Genomic DNA, 25,489 nt, shown 5'->3' with positions numbered 1-25,489 from the left:
ATAAACATACAGACAAATACAGCAGATTTCAGATAAACCGAATAAGCTGTGGATGCGGCTGCGCTGTGCTACGGGCGTAGCTTAGGGCAGTAACAGTTTCATTGTGACATCACAATGTCATGAAGTCCTGACAGCTGGTTTAAAGCACAGTTTCAGAATATGGACTCTGTGGATTGAAGACATTGAAAACTTTCACAGTATTTATATAGCACCTGGGAGCTCATTATAAATAGAAACATAGAAGTCTCACTTCTACAGTATGGGGCCCTTATCTGCAAGACTTCATGTATTGAGGACCTCTTTAGCTGAAGCAGCTGGTTGGGAAAGTGCAGCTACAGGAAATAATGTCGCTCCCTGCAATGTCAAACCTTAGCTTTTGGTGTGAAAGAAGTTTTTATGTGCTTTAACAAGTTCACACTACTTCTGTGTAATTGCTATTTCACAACAGCTAGAGGATGCTTGTACGGAAACAAAGACATCCAGTAGGTCATTTTAACATTTGAGTGTTTTGACTGGTGAACGTTGTCTCGCTTATGATGAGAGAGCTTCTCCCGGACAGAATGAGGACTTGGCTGTCAAACAACAAAAATGTATTCCACTAAACTCAAACTATATTCACTGGTGCCTTTGTTAACCTGCAGGCCTACAGACACAGTGGGCTAATGTTTTCAATATATGATCAGAATTTGGAGGATTGGTGGAAATTCACCCGAAAGAGAAATCCTTTAATTTCAAGTGTTTCTACTAGATGTATATAGTAAAGATACAATTAAAGCATAGCTTATAAAAGCATGTTGAAAACAGCAGGAGTTTAGACATTACATCCGTGGTGAAGAAAAACCAAAACATTAAATTGGGATAAATACAATACATATATGTATATATATGCACTGGAAAAGACAGCAAATAAATAAAGGAAGGTGAAAAAAGAGACATCAACATATTTATAAAAGCAAGATTAAGGAGACGGAATTTTTAATTATAAAAGTAGGTATTTATGCATTTTGGACCATTTGTTATCAGGTGGAGTTGCACCAGCAGTAAGCAAACCAAAGCATTTCTTGACAGTTACAAGACTCTAAATTAAATCCTGATTTGAATTCGAGCTTGATGGCAGGGTGCGAGGGATCATTGAAGTTCATTGTCATGCATTGTTATTTGGCTGGAACTTTCTTTTTCTTTTTATCGTTCACAATGTCAAAGTACTTCATGATGTGTCTTTGAGTACTTTGAATAACAGGGATCCATCTCAGAAAGTAGTTTGTCTGCCGCCTAATCACCATGGGTCACAGGAGGACTCAGACGTTCTGGGAGGAAACAGTCAGCCAACTGCCAAGATTTACTGAGGACCAAAGAAAATCGAGTCAACGAGCTTCGTCGAGGCAAAAACTAGACTTTACCCTTAAAATACCTCCTTTTCAAGTAATGTATTAGGCAGAACAGCACAGACTGACAGCTACCTTGTTTGTAGTCACAGTGTGTACGGTGGCTTCAGAGAGATTACTGAAGCTCACTGTGTGTGTAATGAAGCCCTGTGTCAATAAGAGATGCAGGCTGAAGGCCAAAGGCTGAACCGGTGCATCAAGGGTGCTGCGTGCGCGTGAGTCCGCGTGCCTTTCTCAATTCTCGTTTTTTGACTGACAGCCTCTGGGTCCCCAGGCCTACTCTGCCTCTCCAAGTGAATTGATGCAGAGTTAGTTATGGGTGCCTTGTTAAAAGTATGTCAGGTTGACAACGTCAGTGTGATCATGGGAAATGTGACACGCGTGTCCCTTTAACTGGTCGCGATGGCCGCTGCTGGCAGCCGGCCTGTCATCCTCCACTGGGAGCCTGGCAAGGTGACAGGAGGAGTGGATCTTTACCACTGTGGAGGAATAAATTGCATTTATTCGAGGTGAATGACCAACACGCACACACACACACACAAATACAGATAGATGCATTTATCCCCGACAGGAGGAGCGGAGAGGGTTCTGATGAGGGGAGAGATAGTGAACTTTTGGCCGTGCAGGTCATTTCTATCTTGATTCTTTAAACACACTGACAGAAAGATGAATAAGAAGAGTGATGGTGGCAGGCACAGTTTGGCTTGGCAGTCCAATTCAGCCTGCCTGTGTGAGAGTGCACGGAGGGGCTATGGAGGATAGGAAATAAACCACAGCCAGTAAACGTTTGCACCTGGGTACTATTATCACCTGCAGCTCTCCAGTCGGCCAATGGCCAGACCAATGAAAGAACAGAGAAGCAACTCACACAACTCCTTTGGAAGAGGTGGAAGTAAAAGGGCTGCAATGCCAGGTATCTTTCTTAAAGACTGTACTGCAGATGCCTCAGGCTCTGTTGCTGTGATGTCCCTGTATGTGAGAAACTTTGTTTGCTCTGCACACAGATTTATGATCCATAGTAGTTTAGTGCCTCTTTTCCACTTTTCTCATTCCTTAAACCGTTTGTTTCTCCCATCTGATCCCATGTCCTCTCTCTGCCACTGCAGAGCCTCACTGGCTTGTTGTTGTGATGGTGTGTTTGGTGAAGAAGCTATTGATAGACCTCCTTGTATTTGTTTGATGTTCTAAAGCATGCGACATAATCTTCAGATGCTTTTGCACTGATCCAAACCCCTCAGCCGTTCATGGAGTTCTCTAGTCTAAAGCATTTCAATTGCTTTTATAATTGAGTTTGTCTGCTGCCTCTCTGATTGCTTTGGATCTCTCTTGTGCTATCAAACAAGGCAATTACTGCCATGTCGCATACCTTCACAAAAAAATGTTTATTCGCACAAAGATTAGCATGTAACTTTTGCAAAATCTCCTTCCACTAGCCGGCATGCTCGCAATGTCTCGCCTCACGATGCATCTGTAGTCGCGAACTACCGGCTCAAAATAAAGGCAGCTATCAATAATTAATTAATGCGGGTTAATATGTTAACAAACTTATAGTGCTTGATAATTAGATGAGCCACAGTCGCTGATTCCGACTTAATTACCAAGCCACTGTCTGTTCTGTTGGGCTTTAATGAATAATTAAAAAGAAGCATGAATTATTTCTGATACCAAGGATCGACCAGAAATACATGCTTGTCCTCGATTATGGTGCTATCTTGTATTGATTGATAAGAAGTGTTTGATTGGAGAGAATAAGTGCTATTAGAAACAGCACTTGAAGGACGACTACAATGAGTGAGTTCAGAGGTGTGCCGTGTGTCATAGATCAGAGAGCAGTGTTTGATGCATAACGGAAAAAATAAAAGCATGGAATTTAACACCTTCAAAAGCGCATGCAAAATACGAACACATGCACAGTGTTATTTCACTGTGCTGAGGTTTATTTCACCCCCCCCAACCACCCTGAGTATCTTCACAAAAGTTGTGTGTGTGTGTGTGTGTGTGTGTGTGTTTGTATGTGTGTGTGTGTGTGTGTCTGTGTGTGTGCGTACTTACGTGGGTGGGCGGGAGTGTGAATTTTCATCTGCATACACTGATTTATCCGCTCTATATTTTCATATGCACACAATGTGATTAACTGCCATGCCTTATCTGTTTCACCTAGCTACTTCCCTGCATGCATGCACACACGCTCGCACACGTTGACATGCTCGCAAATGCACACGTACTCACATGATCACAAACGGACAGGATTGTATGTTCTCGAGGAGAAATTATGAAAGGAAGCAGTAAAACCCACACAGTCAGCTGAAGAAACCGAAATGGTGTGTTATTCATTTTCACTTACAGTTGGACTGTCGCAGTTAGTCAACCCTCCCGGCTTTGCCCAGCTAATGTGGCCGACTTTATTTATAGCCAGACTTCCTCATAGGGGCCAGCTGTGCAGGTGAAACTCCCCATTTTTCTGCATTCACTTGTCGGTCACACAGAGTTACTTTGTACAGAGATACCGTAGGCTATAATCAGCTACAGCTAGCATAATTTAGATGCTGTAATAATATGTCAGTCCACAGCGTTAACTCTTTTTCTTCTTCTTCACTGGGGTTCGTTGGTGCGTAGCATTGGATGACATTCATCTTTATCTTCTCCTTTGTTGTTCTGAACGATGCTGTGATGATCCTTGGTCCATGGGCCTCCCATTCTATCAGTGCTCTCTGTGCGGCTCTTGATAGCATGAGGGCTACCCCTTCTGTGTGTGGGGCATGGTCATCTTCATGGCCCGAGTAAATCAGCAGCTCTCCACTCATTAATCTTTTCTGGCCTGATTGTGTCCATCTTGCCTCACTGATGCCCATTAGTACAAGATTATAGTTTTTCATCTCTTGTGCTATTTGAAAGGTTTTCCCTGTTTGGTACATTGTTCTTACATTCCATGTTCCAATGGTAATGTTTTTCCTGGTTGAGAGAAGGATGGTCGGTCCTGTGGCTTCCAGGGGCTCCTGGCTTTCACCACACAACGTCATTTGAAGAAAAAGAGGAGTTCTACGACAGGCTTCAGAACATCCTGGACAAATATCCAGAGAAAGATACCACCGTCCTCATGGGTGACTTTAATGCAAAGGTAGGAAAAGTAAACATCGGATATGAGGAGGTGATGGGAACACATGGACTTGGAGAAGCAAGCGAAAACGGAGAGAAGTTCATGGATATCTGCGCACTGAACAAGCTTGTTATCGGAGGCAGCATCTTCCCACATAAGAGGATACACAAAGCAACATGGGTATCACCAGACCACACAACAGAGAACCAAATAGATCACATCTGCATAAGCAAGAAGTTCAGAAGATCACTACAGGATGTGAGAGTTAAAAGGGGGGCAGATGTAGCATCTGACCATCATTTGTTAACTGCTAGACTGAAACTCAAGCTCAAGAAGAACAAGACGGAGACAACAGCTAACAGACAGAAATACAACGTGAGCCTATTGAGGGACGCAGAAAAACAAGGGGAATTCAGACTGAAACTATCAAACAAATTTGACGTTCTCCAGGACCTACTTGAAGACGAAAACAGCATCGACAGTCAGTGGCAACATATTAAAGACGCACTAATATCCACATGCCATGAAGTGGTTGGCTACAGGAAATTCCAGCAAAAGGAGTGGATATCTACAGAAACCCAAAAAAGAATCCAAACAAGAAAAGAGAAGAAAGCACTAGTGACAAACAGTCGTACAAGAGCATCCAAGGCAAAGGCACAAGAAGAGTATACTAATATCAATAGAATGGTTAAGAGGAGCATTAAGGCGGACAAGCGGAAATACATCGACAACCTAGCCGAAGAAGCAGAGGAAGCAGCAAGAAATGGAAACATGAAACAGTTGTATGACACCACCAGAAAGCTGTCGGGCAAATACAGCAGGCCACAAAGACCGGTCAGGGATAAAGAGGGAAACAGCATTAAAACAAAGGACGGACAACTACACAGATGGGCAGAACACTTTGAGGAACTGCTAAATAGACCCCCACCAGTAAACCCACCAGATATCCCACCAGCACAGACCGACCTCCCCATCAGCTGTGACATACCCAGCAGAGAGGAGATCAGGAAAGCGATACAGCAGCTGAAGAGTGGGAAAGCAACTGGGCCAGATAACATCCCGGCAGAAGCCCTAAAGGCAGACGTTGGTATCACGGTGAGCCTGCTGCATCCACTCTTCAAAAGGATCTGGGAAGAAGAAGAGATACCATCTGACTGGAAAGAGGGCCTTATTAACAAGCTCCCAAAGAAAGGAGACCTGGGAAACTGCAACAACTATAGAGGGATCACCCTACTCTCTGTGCCAGGCAAAGTGCTAAATAGAGTCATCCTGGACAGAATGAAGGATGCAGTTGACCACCAACTGAGAGACGAGCAAGCAGGATTTAGAAAGAATAGGTCCTGTGTCGACCAGATTGCCACTCTTCGCATTATCATAGAGCAGTCACTAGAGTGGAACTCCCCACTCTATGTCAACTTTGTCGACTACGAGAAGGCATTCGACAGTGTACATAGAGAGACCGCATGGAAGTTATTGAGACACCATGGAGTGCCCACTAAGCTAGTGAACATCATTGAAAACAGCTATTCTGGAATGACCTGTAGAGTGATACATGATGGACAGCTCACGGAACAGTTCCAGATCAAGACTGGGGTCAGACAGGGTTGTCTTCTATCCCCATTCCTGTTTTTACTAGCCATTGACTGGATCATGAGAACAACAACAGAACAAAGGAAGAACGGAATCCGATGGACATTATGGACCCAACTGGATGACTTAGATTTCGCAGATGACCTGGCACTACTGTCACATAGCTACCACCAGATGCAAGACAAGATCAATACACTCGTAGAGACTTCCTCACAAGTAGGACTTAACATCCATGAGGGAAAAACTAAAAACATAAGGATAAATACAACTAGTACGGAACCGATCACCCTTGGTGACACCATGTTAGAAGAGGTAGAGTCCTTCACCTACTTGGGGAGTATCATCAGCAGTCAGGGTGGTACAGATGCAGATGTAAAAGCTAGGATAGGTAAGGCAAGGACATCATTTCTACTTCTCAAGAACATCTGGAACTCTAGAGAGATACGGGAAACGACTAAAATCAGAATCTTTAACTCCAACGTAAAATCCGTCCTGCTCTATGGGGCAGAGACATGGAGAATCAATAAGATCACAATAAATAAAGTGCAAACCTTCATAAACAAATGTCTCAGAAGAATCCTGAAAATCTACTGGCCAAACAAGGTCAGCAACAACGATCTGTGGACAAGAACAAAACAACCCCCAGCAGCAGACGAAATTGGACGAAGAAGATGGAGATGGATCGGGCACACATTACGCAAACCAGAGTCAAACACCACCAGACAGGCTCTGACCTGGAACCCTCAAGGAAAGAGAAGCAGAGGACGTCCTAAAAACACCTGGCGCCGGGACCTTCAGGCAGACACAAAGAGACTGGGAGGCACCTGGTCGCAGATAGAAAAGAACGCCAGCGACCGTGAACTCTGGAGGTCCCTTGTCGACGGCCTATACCCCAGCAGGGGTGCTACAGGCACTAACTAACTAACTAACCACAGCGTTAACACCCACTGAGTCTGGGGATAAGTTTGAGTAGATTGAATGACTTATTCCTTAGGCTGTTGGCACTCTAAGATGTTTGTGTGTGTCTGTGTGGGTGTGTGCGTGGGTGTGTGTGTGTGTGTGTGTGTGTGTGTGTGTTTGTGCTTGGGAGCGCGCTCGCTCCGGCAGTGTGCATGTGAAAGATTGTGCGCATACATGCAACGTTCATACATGCTCACACAAACATAATGCTTTCTCCTTCATCCATACATCCTTTAAATAGTTTTCCTCTTGCTTATCATGTGGTTATTTTGCACTGAGGTGGCTGCTCCACACGCTGACAGGCAATGATTCGTTTGTTTTCGGTACAATTTTACAATTCTTCTTGCATTCATCCATAGAGGAAGCGGTTTCAGCAGCTTGCTGTCAACATTTGAAGGGTGAAAGTACTGTACTAGGGGGAACTTGAACAACACCAGGAAGCTGCGCTCTTGAGGGCTCAGGTGTTAGCAGTCAGTATGCGCTACACATACGCATCACATCCTCATGCTACTGTATACCAACAGAACTGTCTGCTATTGCTGCTGTATACGATACAAAAATCCACAGCTTATCTTATAATTAGTTGGTCTCACTTCTTCTCATTTCTTACCTTACACCTTTCCTCACCTCTCTCGGAGGATCCCAAGTGGCTCCTTCTCTTCGAATAGCTGTAATCAACACTGATGCTCTTTTAGACACTTCTCGAAGGCAATAATGAGATAACGTTGTGTTGCAATGCCACAGGGGGGCGTTATATCAGATATTCATTTGACAAGGACAGACAACAAAGAGATTGTTTGATTTAGAGTAACTGGCCTTTAATGGTTAATTGCAGCAATTCTTCATCGTGTCCCTTTGTCTCGACACCACCTCGCTCCTCTTTCCCAACCTGCTGTCTGTCTCCTTTTCTTTTCTCTTTGGCTGTGTTTTCGCCTCTTTCTGAGCTGAATGTGAATAGCATCACTGTATCATCCTCTCCTACACTCCTCTCCCCTCCCTCTGCTTTTCCAAGGTCAATGCAACTCAGTCAAATTCACTTTTCTTTCATGATAAAATCCGGTCCCAACTATAGACGAACGTCCATCCCCCTCTAGAGTTGAGATTTATCTCAATTACTTCTCCACTGGTTGTGTCTGCAAGCTTCTAAACATGACTATCGGAGTGCCAGTTCCATCCAGGGGGAAACGGTAAATCTTTTGATGTCTGTGAGTGTCTATTGGCTATATGGAGGAGCCGTAGCATGCGACTATTAAAGCAGCGCACAGCTTTACTCACAACAGCAGGAAATCCAGCCCCTGACAAGGAGAATGTGGACTAATCTTCCGCCTTTGCAATAAACATGGCAAAATACTCTTAAACAACACATAAGCTGGCGTAAATCCTTTTGCCAATGGAAAACAATAATAGCAGCCGTTACCCGTTATTGTGTGCCTGTGTGGGGATGAATAAGTCGGTCGAGTCCTGTATTTATTGTTGATAGTAGATTGGCAGCTATTTAGAAGCTGCTTGTGTGAGTATAAGACATGCAGATTCTGAACATGCACACTGAGGGTGTCAGAAAACCACAAACAAAATGAAGAAAGAGAGAATAGAGAGAAAATTAGGATGGGAGTCAATGGAAGTGAGGCATAGGAGAAGAAAGACTAACATCCAGGGACAGAGAGGGAGAGAGAGATAGCAGAAATCAGTATTGAGAGAGAGAGAGAGCCCTGGCTGCCTCATTGTGTCCTTGTGCAGGATTTATGAGCTCTAAGATCAGGGACAGGTTTAGGGTGCTGGGAGGAGGAATGGATGGGAAAGTGAAAGGAGAGTAGGAAGGATCCGAGGATGGCGCGAGAGCAGAGGAGAATGTGCTGAATTTCAGACCCAAGTAGGTTCAGACCGCGCTGGGGGTTGAGACGTCCCTCCTGCATAATGCTAGGTGACAGGAGGAGAAATGGCAAGGCCGAGAGGAACGCGAGAAAGAATAAAGAATGGGCCGAACAGAGGGAGCCGGTGCCCAGACATTACCGAAGGGTCAAAGGCCACTGATTTGATTTGCACTCGCAAGACGCGGGAAGTGCGGCGAAAAAGAAAGTAAAGGACAACGAGAAAAAAAACAAGGGAGAGAGGAAAGTAAGAGAGAAGAGGATCAGGTTAGAGAGGATGGAGAGCAAGGGGAAGTCGGTAGAGGAGAGGAAGGGTGTTAGTTGGTGGCATAGGTGTTGGTGGGCGGTGTAATCTGTCTATGTCAGAGGGATGATGAAAGGGCCAGGAGGGAGTGCTCTGCAGTTCACCTTCTGGCCTCTGGAGGAAACACACTGACCCTGGCCCTCCCCCTGCCCACCTCTCCTCTCCACCTGCAAGATTTATGACTCCCAGGGTCGCCCCAGGGTTGCTCAGTTTGAGGACGTTTGCGAATGTGGTTGTGGTGTGTGGCGGCACACCAGGTTTGCATGTTCATCCACGCGGGCTACTGTGCACATGTTGAATTAAACCACCTGTAAAGAAAGCTATTGTATGTCAAGGAGGATGAGGCCCGTATTGCTTCCTGGTGAAATAGCGCAGCAGGGATTTCTATCCCAGGTTTAGAGAGTGAGCGCAGACACATCCCCACATAATCCGGTGTGACAGAGTTTGAAAAGGAGAACAACTGACAGAAGTAGAAAAAAATCCAGGGAAATGGGGCAGGATGAGTGAATGAGAGAGGAGTAGATGGAGCCATATCTTGTCCATTTCTATTATGATGTGCTGGCACTTGAGCGTGATCATATCTCTGAATCTTTTTCATAACTATATTTCTTTCTCTAATGTGGGTCTTGTCGGGAAGGCAGCCAGACCTGCTATATCTAGAATTAAAATTCTGTCAATCAACAGAAATTTAATGAACAACATTTATGGTTTCAGCTTCTCCACTGGTTTCCTCTCTTTCATATTATGAATCTTTTTATTATGGACTGTTGTTTAAAAAAAAAAAAAATTTGAAGATGTGACCTTGGGGTCTAGGATATTGCAATATTCCTTTTTTGTTTAGGTAAATGTCTTTTTTTGCTCTCTTTCACTTTATTCTGGATTTATTACCCTCAGCTTTACTACTTGGATTCACTTGCACCTAATTTACCTGTTTCTCAGCACAAAAGCTGTAATACGCCCTACTGCACACGACCCTCTGAGAAAATTGGCAGCCAAACAAAGTAAGTCACTAGTTAGTGGAGCATTTAACCTTTGAAAGAGCCAGATATTTCCCTCAGGAGTCGGAGGAGAACAAAACAGAGTGAAAGTGAAAGCAAAGTGAATTTGGTGCTTTTCCACCATGCAATTGTGAGTCATGTTGTATTTGATGGTGTCTTTAGTTGCAGATTGTATTTTATTGCAGCCTTCAGCTCTTTGATTGATTGATGCTTGGTTGGATATAAGAAGGCTTTATCTCCATTAAGTCCCTTGAGGCATGCTTGAGATAAAGGACATACAAAACCAGTTAGCTGTTTAATGTCTGGGCTGATCGGTGTGCAATTTAGTTTATGGTTTATCATTAAGTCGTGGCAAGTCATACATAAAGTTGCTGTGACGTAATGATAGACCATAAAAAAATGCATTTTAAATGGCGCCGTCGTGAGCCCACAGGCATCGGAGGTGGCAGGCAGGAATACTGAAATATGGCTTATTGTCACAGATGCTAAGAGGGAGCAATCAAGGTGGATTGCCAGCATGCAGTATGAGAGGTGAGGGCTGAGCCGTGGAATGTTATTGCTCAGGAGTTGAGTCGAAGGGCTTTTCTCTGTATGGAGATGAGGTGGGGATGAAGGTCGCTCCTCATCCATAACAGATGATTCATCGTCTGCCCTGACCTTTAATACCTTTACTCCCCGACTCTTCTGCTCACTGTCTGCAGCAGAGCCTCCACTGCAAGGAGAGTTCAAGTGTACTCTGTTCAAAGCAGCAAAAAAAACCTTCGCTATGCATGTGTTCAATCGGCTGTGCAAATACAGATAGCAGTATATGCACATGCACATCCATGGAAGCACATTTATAATGTACATTTACACATGCGTCAAATGTCAGAAGTTCACTGCGGCACCCTGCTCACATCTAATGTGACAAATAACTTCTTCCTCCAGTTGCATTGTTCTAATCCCTTTAGTGGGCTCTGGAATGGAAATATAATTACATTTCTGTGGTGCAGTGCCTTTGATAAGACAGCCGCTCGCTGAGCTGAATGTCTAACTGAGTTGGATGCCTCTCCCAAGCCCTCTCCTCTCTCCACTCGACTTCTCTCCCTACTCACTCCTCTCCACTTCTCCTCCTCCTCTTCTCTTCTCGCTCTCAGACTCTCTTTCAGCTTTTTTTTAAAAAATATTTTGTTCTCTTACCCCCCACTCCCACTCTCTGTCATCTCCAAAATCTCATTCTGCCTCTCTCACTCTCACCCGGCCAGGTATTGCAGTGGATAAAAGAGGCGTTGTCTACTTCGTTGATGGCACCACCATTCAGAAGATTAATGAGAGGGGCTTGCTCTCCACTGTGATTGGCTCGAATGGACTGATGTCGACGCAGCCGCTAAGCTGTGATGCACGCATGGACATCAGCCAGGTAAGCTAATGCAGCTGACACTGGTGGGACATTATAGCCACATTTTTGCACTGAAATAGTTTTATCTTCTACATTTAAGTGTTGTTAAAACAATTCATTATTATTATTATTTATTTTTTTATTTAATCAAGAAAGATACAATAAAGAAGACAGGTCACAAATTAAGTATTTATTGTTGTGCTACACTCAGTGATAGTTGTGTAAATCTAAATCGCCTGGCCTCTTCTAAAGAAACCTCTGACTTTGTTAAGGTGTGAGTTTCCAGGAGAGAGAGAGCACCTAAAAAGACCAAAGAGAGCCACTGCACAGATTTGATCAGCCAGTCTTGAGATCACACTGCTGACTTATATCAGCCCTATTAGAGCAGGGGATGAATTATAGATGAACCACCGGCTCTATAGAGGGATCTCTGCCCACACATCGGGATGGAAGCACCGGTGTATGCGTGTGAATGTGAATATGTGTGTTCCGCTCAGGTGAATTCCCAGCGGTGCTCTTCTGCATCTTTAAAGGGACCCAGGTTACCTCATAGTTTCTCTCTTGTTGTTAGTTATTGGTCACCCAGGGGCAGCTGATCACGTCCAATCGCAGACAACCTCCATCTGTTTGTTCTTATAAACTGCTTTAACCTCAGTGTGGTTGGAGACCTCTGCAACAACAGCTACTCAAAAATCACTGCAGGTTCAATGCTAAATTAATTAATTTGTTTTTGTAGAGTTGAATCTGAAATTGTTCTTACTTCCCACTCGAATAAACTGAAATGAATCTGCTGCTACAGTCTCACAATTACGAATATAACCGCTCCCGGACAGATATATGGAAACAGCATCTAACCTTCACCTTTGATGCTCTACTGATTGGAGCATGTGCTCAATATCTTATGAACGATGATACAATATGTATTCAGTTGTGTTTTCTTTCGCCCACACACTACTGTTAGCTGCCAACAATGTTATAGCCATTAATCCCATTGCTACAACAAACATTTGTAAGGACCCATTGTGCTGTTAAGTTCAGAGTCCAACCCATTTATTGGTTGGCCAAAGAGAATTGGCCGATATGAGCAGGGTTTATGTTTGCCAATGCACCAATATGGAAACTTTAAATTTACAGAATTAAAACTGCATAAAATATGTATTTATGTGTACAATTCATATAAAAAAAATATATTTTCTTAATTCAAGTTCTATATATTTAACTGCACTTTTTTCCTTTTTTACTAGTTATCGTTTAGAGTTCAATTAGTAAATTATCAAGCCAAAATTACCTGTCTGTCATAAGGGTTTGATGACGACATCTTGAGAATCAATGCAGCCTTGATTATTTTAACACTTTCTAAATCATCTGCCCGCTGCACTCTCCTGTATACAGAGCAGATAGCTGGTGTTAGCTGGCTCTCTCACATGAAACCAAAGATGACCAGACTGTAACCACAGCCCTGTGCACATTACCCTGTGATTGGAATCAGGACAGCATAACTGACATACGGAGTCATGAAGTAACATACACAGTGCTCACATCACAGATGGTGCTCATCAACAGCCAAAACATCGAGTTGATAAACTGGCTGTGTTGGCACTGGAGTTAAAGTGAAATTCTCAACTACTTTTGTCGTCCAACTAGTGTATTTGAGTTATATTTTTAAATACTATATACCTGCCCTAATCTTTTTAATTTTGTGCTAATTGTATTAATAATATTGTTATATGGACAGAAGCCATTTCCACAATGAGGGCTTTTACTTTTGAGTATCTCTCTTCCATTTTTGAAAGTACGATTTTCAATGCAATATACTTGGAAAGGCATATTTATTTTATTTATTTTTACTATTACACTGAGGTTAGTCCGCCTGCTGAGAACTGTATTTATTCTGCTGGATCATGAACAGGAAAAAGTGTTATCTACTGAGCTTACTGTGTGCTGAATCGTATCTGCCTACAGAGAATGGTAAAAACGTTATGCAGTTTTTTAACGGCCAATATGCGCATGCAGGATTTCTCCTGGTGCTACCAATGGTCACTATGTTGGAAAAAATATAGTGTATATAGTCTATATAACCAAGCCTTTAAACAATGTGCATGCATGGTTTGCATCTCCCCTCTGATGCTTCACAGTTTCCATTGTGGTATCCCTACTTCTACCTAAGTAAAGGATTTCAATACTTCTCCCACCACTTGTGTCAACCCACACAGGTACTGCATCGATCAATTTACCAGTATTAATAGTTATATAGGAGGAGGCCCTTTCAGTGCAAAACACTAAAGCAAATCAAATTTTCAACAAGTACTGAATCAAAAGCAACTGCCAGAATGTATATGCTGTAGAGAAAGTTAATTTAAATGAGTTTGACTTTAAATTCAGCAGACCCAGCTCTGTGTACAGCTGAAATTAACTTGTAAAAGTTATTGCCTGGCATCACTGAAAAGTTCAATATCATGAGCAGGAGAAATTTGATGTGTGTCCTCTTTGGCTAAGGACAGGGTGAGTCCTGCTTGATGAATCTCTCTACCTCTTAAAATGGGATTTCAGAGCGAACCCTGTTCTCTCTCATTTGACAGAGCCTATAATTGGACATGTCAGTGGCAATTTAACATGATCCATTTATTTACCAATTCATCCTCAGAGTCATCAATCACCTCACTGATCCCTCAGACACTCCGCTTCGTCTCCGCAGCTGACGCAGCTCACAGTTTGAGTGTTTGTGTGTGGGAAGTGTGTGGCTGTGCGCTAGTGCAGCATTGTCTGTCTTTGACCCCCACGGCGTTAGCAGGCAGCATGTGCTATTTGAGCAGGCGGTGATCATGGTTATTGGCTGACATTTGGACCATAGCCGAGGCGAGGCCGCGTGAGTCTTGAATAAACACGGGGTAGGCTCCCTACCCGCTGCCGACCTTTGCATGTGCAGGGAGGGTCAGGAGGCCTAATGCTATGTTATTAAGAAGATATTATTTGTATCACCTGTAACTGACTCTTGTGGGCGATCGCCACCAAGGGTTTATTGTTCTTTTATTCTCATTACCCTCACTGTGTATATGTTGTGAATGTTGTGTGTGTGTGTGTGTGTGTGTGTGTGTGTGTGTGTGTGTGTGTGTGTGTGTGTGTGTGTGTGTGTGTGTGTGTGTGTGTGTGTGTGTGTGTGTGTGTGTGTGTGTGTGTGTGTGTCTTTACACAGGTACGTCTAGAGTGGCCAACAGACCTGGCCATCAACCCACTGGACAACTCCCTCTACATCCTGGACAACAACATTGTCCTACAGGTAAAGAAAAAGTCTCACATATTTGTCAGTCAATGAATTCTAAACCTGTTTCACATTCAAGGTTATGTCGAGACACTTGCTCAATATGTAACAGAGGGAAAAAAAGGGTTATGGAATAATCCTTGCAGACTGCACTGCTGTCACATTAGGTGCATTAAGAGCGAGTGCTGCTGCAAACATAAAGAGAGTAAAACTGCATTTTATTAAATGATTAACTTTTTTCCTTACACTCAGGTCAAGAATGTTTTCTAATTACCTGTTTGAGTGTGAATCTTCAAAAAAAGAGTATGCAGGCTAAGAGCTCCTTCAGTGTGAAGCTCTGATTCAAAAACTCAGTTGCTGATTCTTTAGACCATGGACTCAATATATAGACGAACAACCGGGCGTGCCCCTTGAAGTGAAGACTCAGTGTTTCAAATCGCCTCATGGTGGCTGGCTGCAGTATTGGTTAATAAATCATGCCTCCTCTATGTTAGTGGATGGGACATAGACATAACTAAAAAGTACATGTAAAATACATTTTTCTCAAAATGTTTTCATTTTAAAAGTTTTGATTACATTGATGGATGCGTAAAGTGTAAAGTTGTGGTGGTTTTAACTTTGTATTCTATGTAATAAAAACTGAACGGGAGGATGAGGAGACACATTGTCTATCTTTATATACTTTGCCTTTTACGTTACTTATTCTGTGCTTTTGCAGCTGATATATCTATTCTGGCTTACTTTTTCATAGCTAATACATAATAATGTATTTCTTTAGGTGTCAGAAGGTCTTCAAGTACGTATTGTGGCGGGACGTCCCATCCATTGCCAGGTTCCAGGTATTGACCACCACCTGGTGAGCCGGGCAGCAGTGCGCACCACCCTGGAGGCTGCCAAAGCCATCGCCCTGTCCCACCTGGGCACACTGTTCATCGCAGAGACGGATGAGCGACGCATCAACCGCATCCAGCAGGTCACTAACAGTACCACACACACACAGTTCAGCCTATCTTTAGCAAGATATGTTACTAATGATTGAGTAAATACAATTAAAATACTCTAATATCATACCAATCATGACGTTGTCATGTTTTAACATATTTTCAGGAATCTTTTTTTTAATATTGAAATGTTATCAATGTTGTTTTGATTTATATTAATGGAAAAATATAGAAGATTTTGTTATCCAGAATATTGCTCTATTCTACTACTCTACCATATTAAATTCCACTGCCAGCTCCAAAATCTGCTACTGTGTACCTCTCTTTCAAGTTTCAGTATAGATTTATAAATTCTGGCTGCCCTCTGTGAATAATCTTAAGGAGTATCTCTGGCATAATAAAGGAAAAACACCTCAATTGTAAATGACACCTACCCCGGCATCACTACATTAATTAGCATTTGTAAATTTCTCACTTCTTATTTGATTAACAAGGGTGTAATCAAAGCTCACAGACCAAAACACCTGTAAATGTAATTGGATGCATCAAAAATCAGAGAAACAAAATGTGTGACGTAATGTTTCAACAAAGGGCAGTTGTTTGTTTATCTTATAAAGAAAATTTACAGAATTTTTTTTTGAATATTGTCATGATAGCAGATTCAACTGACTTCTCCACTTCGGCGGCAGACATCTTGGTTGTTAATGAAAATACTTCCCCTCTCAACCACAGTATTAAACCCGCCCCATTTTAGATAAATGGTTGTGAATGGCCCAACCTGTCTCAGGGCGGAGGAAAATCTGTCGGAACGGGAGGGGAGCTAGTCCCATCTGCGGGAGCGAATAAACATGTGCTCGCTGATTGGTCTGATTTTCAGGCTAAATGACACCAGTAGCCCATCTGGCCTTATGACACAAATTTACCCTCCTACTCGTCGCATCATGTGTCGCACCATGTTTATGTTGTTAGCTGTGTTCACAGATGCTCTGAAGGAAGACACTGCAGAATGTCTAATCCACACAATGTCATACAGTGGGACATGTTTAAAAATATCACTGACTGAAATCTCTCATATACAAAAGTAGTCAGATACTTTGTAGAAGCTCCTTTGGCAGGCACCAACAGCCCTGGGTCCTCTGGGATAAGTCTCCAAAAGCTCTCAACACCAGGTGATACGTGGCCCCAGCCTCAGGTCATGTGCACCCTGGAGCCTGTTTTCTCCAAGGACAATTCTGACCATTCTCCCTGGCTCTAATTCATCAAACAGTATCATCACACACCACTCTCATTACTGTGAATATTGAAGCTTGTATATTTATACAAACCAACTTTATTCAAACAAAAATGTTACATCCCATTATCGGCGGCAGATGTCTTGGTTGTTAATGAAAATACTTCCCCTCTCAGCCACGGTATTAAACCTGCCCCATTTTAGATAAATGGTTGTGAATGGCCCAACCTATCTTTATACAAACCAACTTTATTCAAACAAAAATGTTACAACTCATTATCCTCTTAAACCCATTTTTGCCTTTTGCATATCATACAAATTTAAGATCACAGCCAAAAACATTCAATGTAAAAGCGTTACCAGCATAACGAGTTTAGCAGTCCTTTTCCACAAACACTTTCATACCACACGGACAAAGCTCATCCAGAGCTTCCTTCTCTTCAGCATGCCCTGAGCACTGACCATTGGGAGAAGGATATCTGGCTATGGTGTGGTAGACGTCACAAGTAGGCGAGATGATGCAATTCGCTTTGCCAAGGAGCTGTCCTTGTCGGACCCACTCGATAGGCTGCCAAACGCTATTATCTGCAGAGAGCAGAAGACATGACAGAAAGTGGTTATCCATCAGTAAGCTGTTAGCACTGATCATATACTGAATCTGAATAAGCATACTTCAGCTATGACAACAGAAAAGTCTGGGTGACATCACACGTGGCAACTTTTTAGCCAATAGGATACTTAAACATGCTTTAATAAGACCAGTGAGTGAGGGTAACAAGGAACCATGCAATTAGTGCCAACATCTCGAGAAAAAGCCATTTTCTTCATCGCCGTCAATCACCTACCCTCGCCTGTAGCGATTACTTTTTGGGCCAAAACACAGCGTTGCATGACTTAAACAAGGTTACTCACTCAATGGTCATCTGCCCTCTTGGTCCCGCTGGTCTTGGTTGTCTTCTCCAATTTCTCTTTGCGATCTTGAAGAAGGAACACACAGACTCCCTTGGGGGGGTTAGCATCAGCAACAGCGTTCAACAAAAATAGCCCATGCTGAAATTCATGGCTGCACAATGATTCAGTCTCCTTTGGCATCGGAGAGCAATTTGATCAAAGGCCCCACCAGTCACTGTTTGCTCTGGGCAGCTCCGTTTCTGGATGGTCCCCTCCGGCCGAATCCCTTCGCAAGGCTAATGCAGCTGAAGCCTCAACCTCTCTCCACTAGATTGACTCTCTGGTCTCTGCATTTCTTCAGCTGTTTACTCAAATAAATACCCAGGCTGACTGGCAGCCAACACACTGCAAATAGTGTCCCTGTCCTAAACAGCCTCTGCACTCATTAAAATCCTGAAAAAAATAATCTTGAAGTTTAGTTAGTTCGCAATACAAGCAGCAGATTTTGATTAGAACTAATGAAGAACAATAGATTTTGAAGCTAAGCGCCAGAGACAAAGAACATTAAAGACTATTGTTGTCCATACAATACATCTCTAATTTAGAGGGATAGAGATACTGTTGAAACTCAGCAAAGGGGTCCTTGAAGCAAAGTGGGTGCACATTTAGAGTGCCACGACAAAGTGTTCTTAATACTTTCCTACATGACAGATTTCAGTTTTTTAAATTTGATTAAATTGGCAAAAACATACATTTACTTTGGCATTGGGTTATTATGTTGGGATTAATTAGTATTTATTTGAAATTAAATTTGCAACACAAATCCACTGTGAAAAAAACTTACTCTGCATCCCAAAAATATTCCTAAAGCCTGTTTTCATTTTTGGAAGAAATAAGATTTATTTTGTCCATTAGCTCCATTAGCTAACAGCATGTTATCACAAGCCTGCGGCATTTGGGCAGCAGCACCACAGCAACACTGCCTGTTGGATTCAATCAATAGTCCCTTTGTGGTCAGCAGTCCCACGCTGGGTCCATGTGGAGGCAGACTGGAACATAAAATGTCTCAGATGCCTTTTTGATGGATACAGGGAAACCATGTGGGACAAGGCAGTGAAAATGGTATATTTTTTTTACTGTATTTGTTACACCTATTTTATGTTGGATATTTCTGGGCCCATATTTATCAAGTATTTCTGAATCACTGGTACAGAAAGTCGGACCAGAAGTGAAATATCCTCCTGCTTCGGAGTAGGACTTTAGTTATTCATGAAAGTTCCAATTTATAAAAGTACTCACGAGCAAGTTGGAGGTTCTCCTGTGAGAGTGAATGAAACCATTTTGCGACACTGAACCGTAAAAATAAAATTAATGACGTGTTGCAGATTTTGTTCAGTGGTTTCTGATGTAAAGTCAACACATTCAAAAACCGCCTCATAGATTGATACAATGCAGACACAATGTGATGTAGAAAAAAACTAAATTAAATACAGAACAATACAGTCCCTTGTAATACAAACAAGTTGTGCACAGGTACACAATGACAGTATATTTTGAAATGACACAAATTAACCACTACATTTCATCTTAAATGACTGACACCAGCTGCATGTTGTTCAGCCAGAAAGTCTGTTTGTTCGCTATCATAAGCTCTATTAAATTCGAACGTGCCTTGGCTGTAATGATTATTCAGACAGTGCCCTGGCATTGCTGTTGGTCTGTTCTCATGTTCCAGGCACGTCTATATGCCACACACACACACACATATAATTTGGCCATAACATCAAGGACAACACATGCATAACCAATATATGTTGAATTTTATTTTGTAGAGAGGCAGGGGGGTTATTGAATATGCATGGTGTCGGAGTTCTGAGGTGCATCGGAATTACAATCATTACATCCCAAATTAGCTCTGTTGTGTCCGTGTTCAGTTAAGGGCAAACTAAAAGAACTTTATATTCCTCTTTGGAGCCTTTAATGCGGACAAATCACAGGACTTTTAAATCAGGTTGATATCTTTGGAAACAGCTTGAGATTATTTTGAATCAAAGATCTTCTATTCTGTGTCTCCTTCACTCCTTGAAGGTTTTACTTATCGCTGTCCTCATGTGTTGAAAGTCAAAAACGCTCTGCAGCTCTTCTTAAGTCTTGGAGGACATGCAGATTAAGCAATTCCCTTCGTCATGGAGGTTGATGAGACTGAACAAGACAAACAAATTTGTATTGCTCTGACAGTTTTTCGCCAGTTCAGGACTGGTTTCCTACTCTGACGTAATGGAATAGTTGACTTCAGCAACTCCCTCCTGGCTGGTCTGCCGGCTCATCCAGAATGCAGCAGCTTGATTGGTCTTCAACCTGCCTAAGTTCACTCACATTATTCTGCTCCTATGCTCCCTTCACTGCTCTACCAGCGGCTGCCCGCATCCATTTCAAGACACTAGTCTTCAAGCCACTGGCCTTGCACACAGCTGTACACATTTATATTTGTTCACAATCTGAAGTTAACCAACAACTCCAGAATACAAAGAACCATATTGACTGAAAAGGAAGAGATTTTACACAGATATAAGACAGGCTTGTTTGGCTAACTTGCCGCTGCACCTCTATCGAAATGGGTTCATCTGGCAACAACTTCACTTACACGGATCAATGTGAAGCAAACAGAACAGCACAAGACTGTTGCAAACAAGCAAAATTAATAACTTACTTGTCCGACAACAACATTGCCAGGTCGTCATCTTTCCTGCATCCTTCCCTCCCCTTCCCGTCCGTCTGCGGTGGCTCTGCCATGATGTCCACACTGAGAATGGCTAGTTAATTGTCTGTTTTTGCTAGCTGATAGCTGCAGGCTCCGATTCCAGTTGTTGCAATATGACGTATGCTGTAAAGTAGGTCGTAATATTCCATTAAGGTATACAGAGTTACATAGTGTAGATCCAGGCCTCAAAGGAAGTGCTGTGGCAATGACACACACACAAGTTTGTGTGTCATCAAAATGATTTTGAAGCTGTTACTTTAAAACTACCTTGCTTTAGCAAAGTTAAGAAACCAATCCTGTCAACTTGTGGGTGGGGCTCAGTACCTGGAAAAGGCTCCTCTACTGCACGCAAGCTGTGAGGGCGGAGAGATGGGGAGCAGGGGTCACATTAGCATATTTATAGATCCAGGTCATGAACCCAGAAGGAGGATGTTACATTTCAGCCATTTTCGGGCCATAAGTGGAGTTTTGTCAATACAAACCTTTTGATTATGTTATTTTGAGGAAAGATGAGGTTTTAGAGGGTGAGATAAGTTGCTGGAATTTAACTTTAAAGGAGAAGTTCACAATATTAGCAAATACATATATTTATCTCCTTGCCAAGAATCCAATGAGAAGATTGATTCCACTCCCATGACTGTATGTTAAATATGAAGCTACTGCCGGGAGTCGGCTTACTGAGCACACTGACTAGAAACAGCTGGCCTGGCTCTCTCCAATGGTGACAATAAATCTCACTAATTAACACTTAATCTATTTGTTTTTACACCACAGTGTTTGTAGAGATAAAAAAAAATGTGTGTTAATTATTGACCTTTAAAAGTTCTATACAGACACGAGGTTGGTATCAATCACTTCATCTAACTCAAAAATCCAATAAGCGTATTCCTCAAAGCTCCAGGCTATTCCTTTAAGACCCAAATTTGGTCAGTTAAAATATATAATGACTTAAACTAAGCACACTGCAAATCAACCTCCCATAATGAAGTCGAAATACATGAATCTAAATCAAATATTACAACAATGTATGCATCATTTAAGCCAGTTAAAAGTCATCATCGTTCTTGGAAGATTAAATTGTTGGTGTAACAGTTTTTACCTTCATGTAAAGCTCTCCACACCAGGGAAGTCTCATTAATTTAATGTTTTAAAGATAAACCTCTGTCAACAAATGCACATTCAAGCCAAAAAAGAAATGCTCTCACACACTGGAGATACATGCTTGAGATACAGTTTGTTTTTCCTGAAATAAAAGAAAAGCATCTAAGATATCATCTATTATTATGTGTGTTGTTGTTGAAGACTGGTGGATAAACACAGTTTTGTCATTTTACTTTCATTTCATTTTTAATATGATTCGTCTGCCTTTTCAGCGCAGGTGTTTAGGAAATGCCATGATTATCTTTTTCTGCTGGGGAGGTTAGACGGAACAAAGGATGCTGCTGAACATCCTCCTCTCAGCAAGAATGATGTCCTCCAGCATTTTATATATGTGTGTGACGTCTTGTTTTTCTTTGGAACACTCCACAGGTATCAACCAACGGGGAGATTTCGGTTATCTCTGGAGCCCCCACGGATTGTGACTGTAAGATAGACCCCAACTGTGACTGCTTCTCTGGTGGGTCATCCTGCAGAACACTTGTGCACGCACACACACACACACACACACACACACACATACACACACACACACACATGAACAAATTATTAGTTTTGTGAGTTCAGGATTAAGCAATGTGAGAGTATTAAATTATGTCTAATAACATTGCGCACATGTAACAGCACTTCAGAACAAAAATGACATCATATCACCTTTGACCTGGTTCTCATGAGTACTTGAAGGATACACAAACAGGGACATTTTAAAAGCTTTACATGCATTGAAATTGTCGGTACGTTTGGTATTGAGTGATTAAATCGTGCTGCGTGTGTGTTCCTGCTGGCCTATGATTTTATTTACAGAACTAGAGCAGAATTTGTTCCATCTTCTCTGTCACCTGCACCGTTTCCTCCTCCATTCACGTTCTGAATAATTTAAGTCAGATGGAGATTTAATCTCTAAACAGGGCTGTTTCTCCTTGAAAAATATTATTTAAAAAGATTTTGGAGAGTGACGTTTTCATAAATCATGACAGGAAATGACCATCTTGAATGTTACAATGGAAAAGTAATTGAGCTTGACTTGTGAATGGATGTGTGGTGGGTTTGCAGCAAGTGCTTGTGTATGGGGGTGATATATTTGTATTCATGGTGAGGCTCCTTCTTTGCAAAAACTTCCAGCTAAATTTCAGCTCGAAAGAAACCGTTCCAGTCCATTCAAATAACAGCTGGCGAAAGAAAGAGCTCTCGTCTGGCCGCTGAAGGTTTTAACTGGCTGGTGTATCATGGAAGGGCACCTGAAGTCTAATAAAGTGAACAAATAAGCAGATGTTCTTTTGACAGTTAGGCCATGCTTTCATTGTAAGTGCCAGAGGAGGTGATTTTTATCATTTAATTCTACTCATAAAACTCAGTCTCTTTTTCTATTCAAAATGGTGCAAAGTGTCGCTCATCTCCAACAAGCCAATGGGCTGTAACCATCCCTTTTTCTTGGTGTGCACTTTGCATATTTTCAATCATGTCTTGCTGTTAACAGATGATTACTCTCTTCAGAGGCTTTCCGTTTCCATCCCTTCACCATAAACACTCACACAGTGTCTTTGAACATGCGTACATATGTGGATGTGAGCACACAACCGCGGATACAAACAGACATGAGCATGCACACACACACACGCATAATGTGCATGCTGTCAGGAGATAGACTGCCACCCTGCTGTCTGCACAGACCCATCAGAGGCCCCAGGCCTACTGCTGACAGCATCTAAAGGGCTTCACCCGGCTATTATCCCGCTGTGCTACCAAAGACATCTGAATGCATTCAGTCACCCACCATCGCTGTCTGATAAGGCTGAGGTCACTATCAAGGTGGTTATATCCACTCCATTGGGAGGCTACAGTATCGCAACAAGTCAGAGTCCTGGGCTAAACTGATAAACGCTGCAACAACATGGGATCTTCATATTTTGTAAAAGCTTGTGTTCACACGTTGCGACTTTTTCTCTCTTCTAAAGAATGATTTGAATGTCTCAGCAGGTATTTTAACTCGGGGTGTCTTCACTTATGCTATATTGATGATAAAGGGTCTGTCCTCATTGAAATAATGTCTTCTCATGTCTTATCAGGAGATGGAGGCTATGCCCGTGATGCTCGTCTCAAAGCCCCCTCCTCTCTGGCCGTGGCCCCAAACGGAACCCTTTATATTGCTGATCTGGGTAACATCCGGATCAGAGCCGTCAGCCCCAACCAGCCTCAGCCCAGCCCAGCCGGACTGGTGGAGATCAGCTCCCCACTGGACCAGGAGCTCTATCTCTTTAGTCAGGTAAACAGTGCAGCTGAGATCTGTCTATTAAAGATTCAGTGTGTAGAATTTAGTGACATCTAGCGATGAAGTTGCATGTTGCAGCTGAATACCCCTCCCCTCACCCTCTCCTTCAAAACATGAAAGAGAACCTCTGGTAGCCTTCAGTTGTCATAAAACTCAAAAGGTGTTTAGTCAGTCCAGTTTGGAATTCTGTAAAAAGCATGGTGGCTTCCATACAAAGGACCCACTCCTCATATATATATAGAGTATTTAAATATAAAGGTCAATTCTAGGGTAAATACAACAACAAGTCATACAATTTAGATGAAACATAATAGTGAAAACATCACTCGGATTATTTTATATTAAATGTCTTCCAATGGATCCCTTTCACCTAAATCCTACACACTGCACCTTTAAATGTGTATTTGCATGTAAAATATCAAATTGTTACATCAGCTTTGGTCAGAATGAGGAAAGGATCTTTGTGAGAACAATGTTACTGTCACTTTATACATGAATTTACATTCATTCATAAATTCAGACTCCTTTGTTACTCAATTTACATATATCTAATTAAAAATAAGTTGAGCCAGACAAACTGATTCTCAAGTGGTTGGAGTTGTGGAATGTGCTCTACACGTCATGTAACCTGAATTACATATCATAAAAATGACACATAGCTAAGATATTCTTTACCAGGTTAGCAGACACCCTTAAAATAAACATGTTAATTTTCTTTAACCATTTTTTACAGTCAGGACACTGATTTCCTTTGAAAGATTTACAACTAAAGAATCAGAATGAGATAAACTGTTTCCAGACATGAGCTCTGGAAAACTGGGTGAAACCGATGTTTTTCCCTAGTCTTTCACATATGAAGAAGGCAGCAGGAGATTGTCCAGGTCAGACGCGTTAACACACAATCAGACGAGTAGTGATGCCTGAGTACATCACGCAGGAGACAGGACATTACGTGGTAATTCTGCGGTGGGAGGCACATGTTTTTGTTTACAGCATATCAACTCCACTGTCGCTGTTATTCACCAAAAGCTCTTGAATCTCAGTTTCCCAGTTGACTTCACTGTATGGCACCTTTTTCTTTCATCCTGAGATATTTGTATTCTTCCAGTTTTGCATCCTTCATCCTCCACGTGTTCTCTCGCCTGCTGTGAATTTTCCTCCTGTGTTTTCAATCAGACATTGTCCAGCCATTTTACCATTGTACCTTATGTGTGGAAAAGATTTTGTAGCTAATACCACAAGTCTGAGTCAGCAGCTGCTGCAGTGACATGAAGATCCTAAAATGCTTTGGACAGGTAGAATCAGGAGACTTTCAAACAATGTCTAATTTCTCAAGCTCTGTGTCTCAGGTTGTGCACAGACCACAGCTCTACCAAGGCCAAAATATACCAGTGGTTAC

The 25,489-nt window shown here is 42.2% G+C and overlaps 1 protein-coding gene across 1 annotated transcript in view; it reads left to right on the top strand.

The window, feature by feature from the left end:
- Positions 1–25,489, top strand: part of tenm1 (teneurin transmembrane protein 1) — a 164,223-nt gene that overhangs the window by 123,808 nt on the left and 14,926 nt on the right. Inside the window, exons 22-26 of the mRNA XM_053429358.1 lie at positions 11,447–11,601; positions 14,774–14,857; positions 15,618–15,812; positions 22,194–22,281; positions 23,888–24,084. Coding sequence (XP_053285333.1) covers positions 11,447–11,601; positions 14,774–14,857; positions 15,618–15,812; positions 22,194–22,281; positions 23,888–24,084 — 719 coding nt within the window. The remainder of the gene's footprint in view (positions 1–11,446; positions 11,602–14,773; positions 14,858–15,617; positions 15,813–22,193; positions 22,282–23,887; positions 24,085–25,489) is intronic.

The sequence above is a fragment of the Pleuronectes platessa genome, chromosome 8, assembly GCF_947347685.1.
Source record: "Pleuronectes platessa chromosome 8, fPlePla1.1, whole genome shotgun sequence".
In the NCBI taxonomy this organism is placed as follows: Eukaryota; Metazoa; Chordata; class Actinopteri; order Pleuronectiformes; family Pleuronectidae; genus Pleuronectes; species Pleuronectes platessa.
Note: the sequence above shows the minus strand (reverse complement) of the source record. Positions and strands in the feature narration are given on the sequence as shown.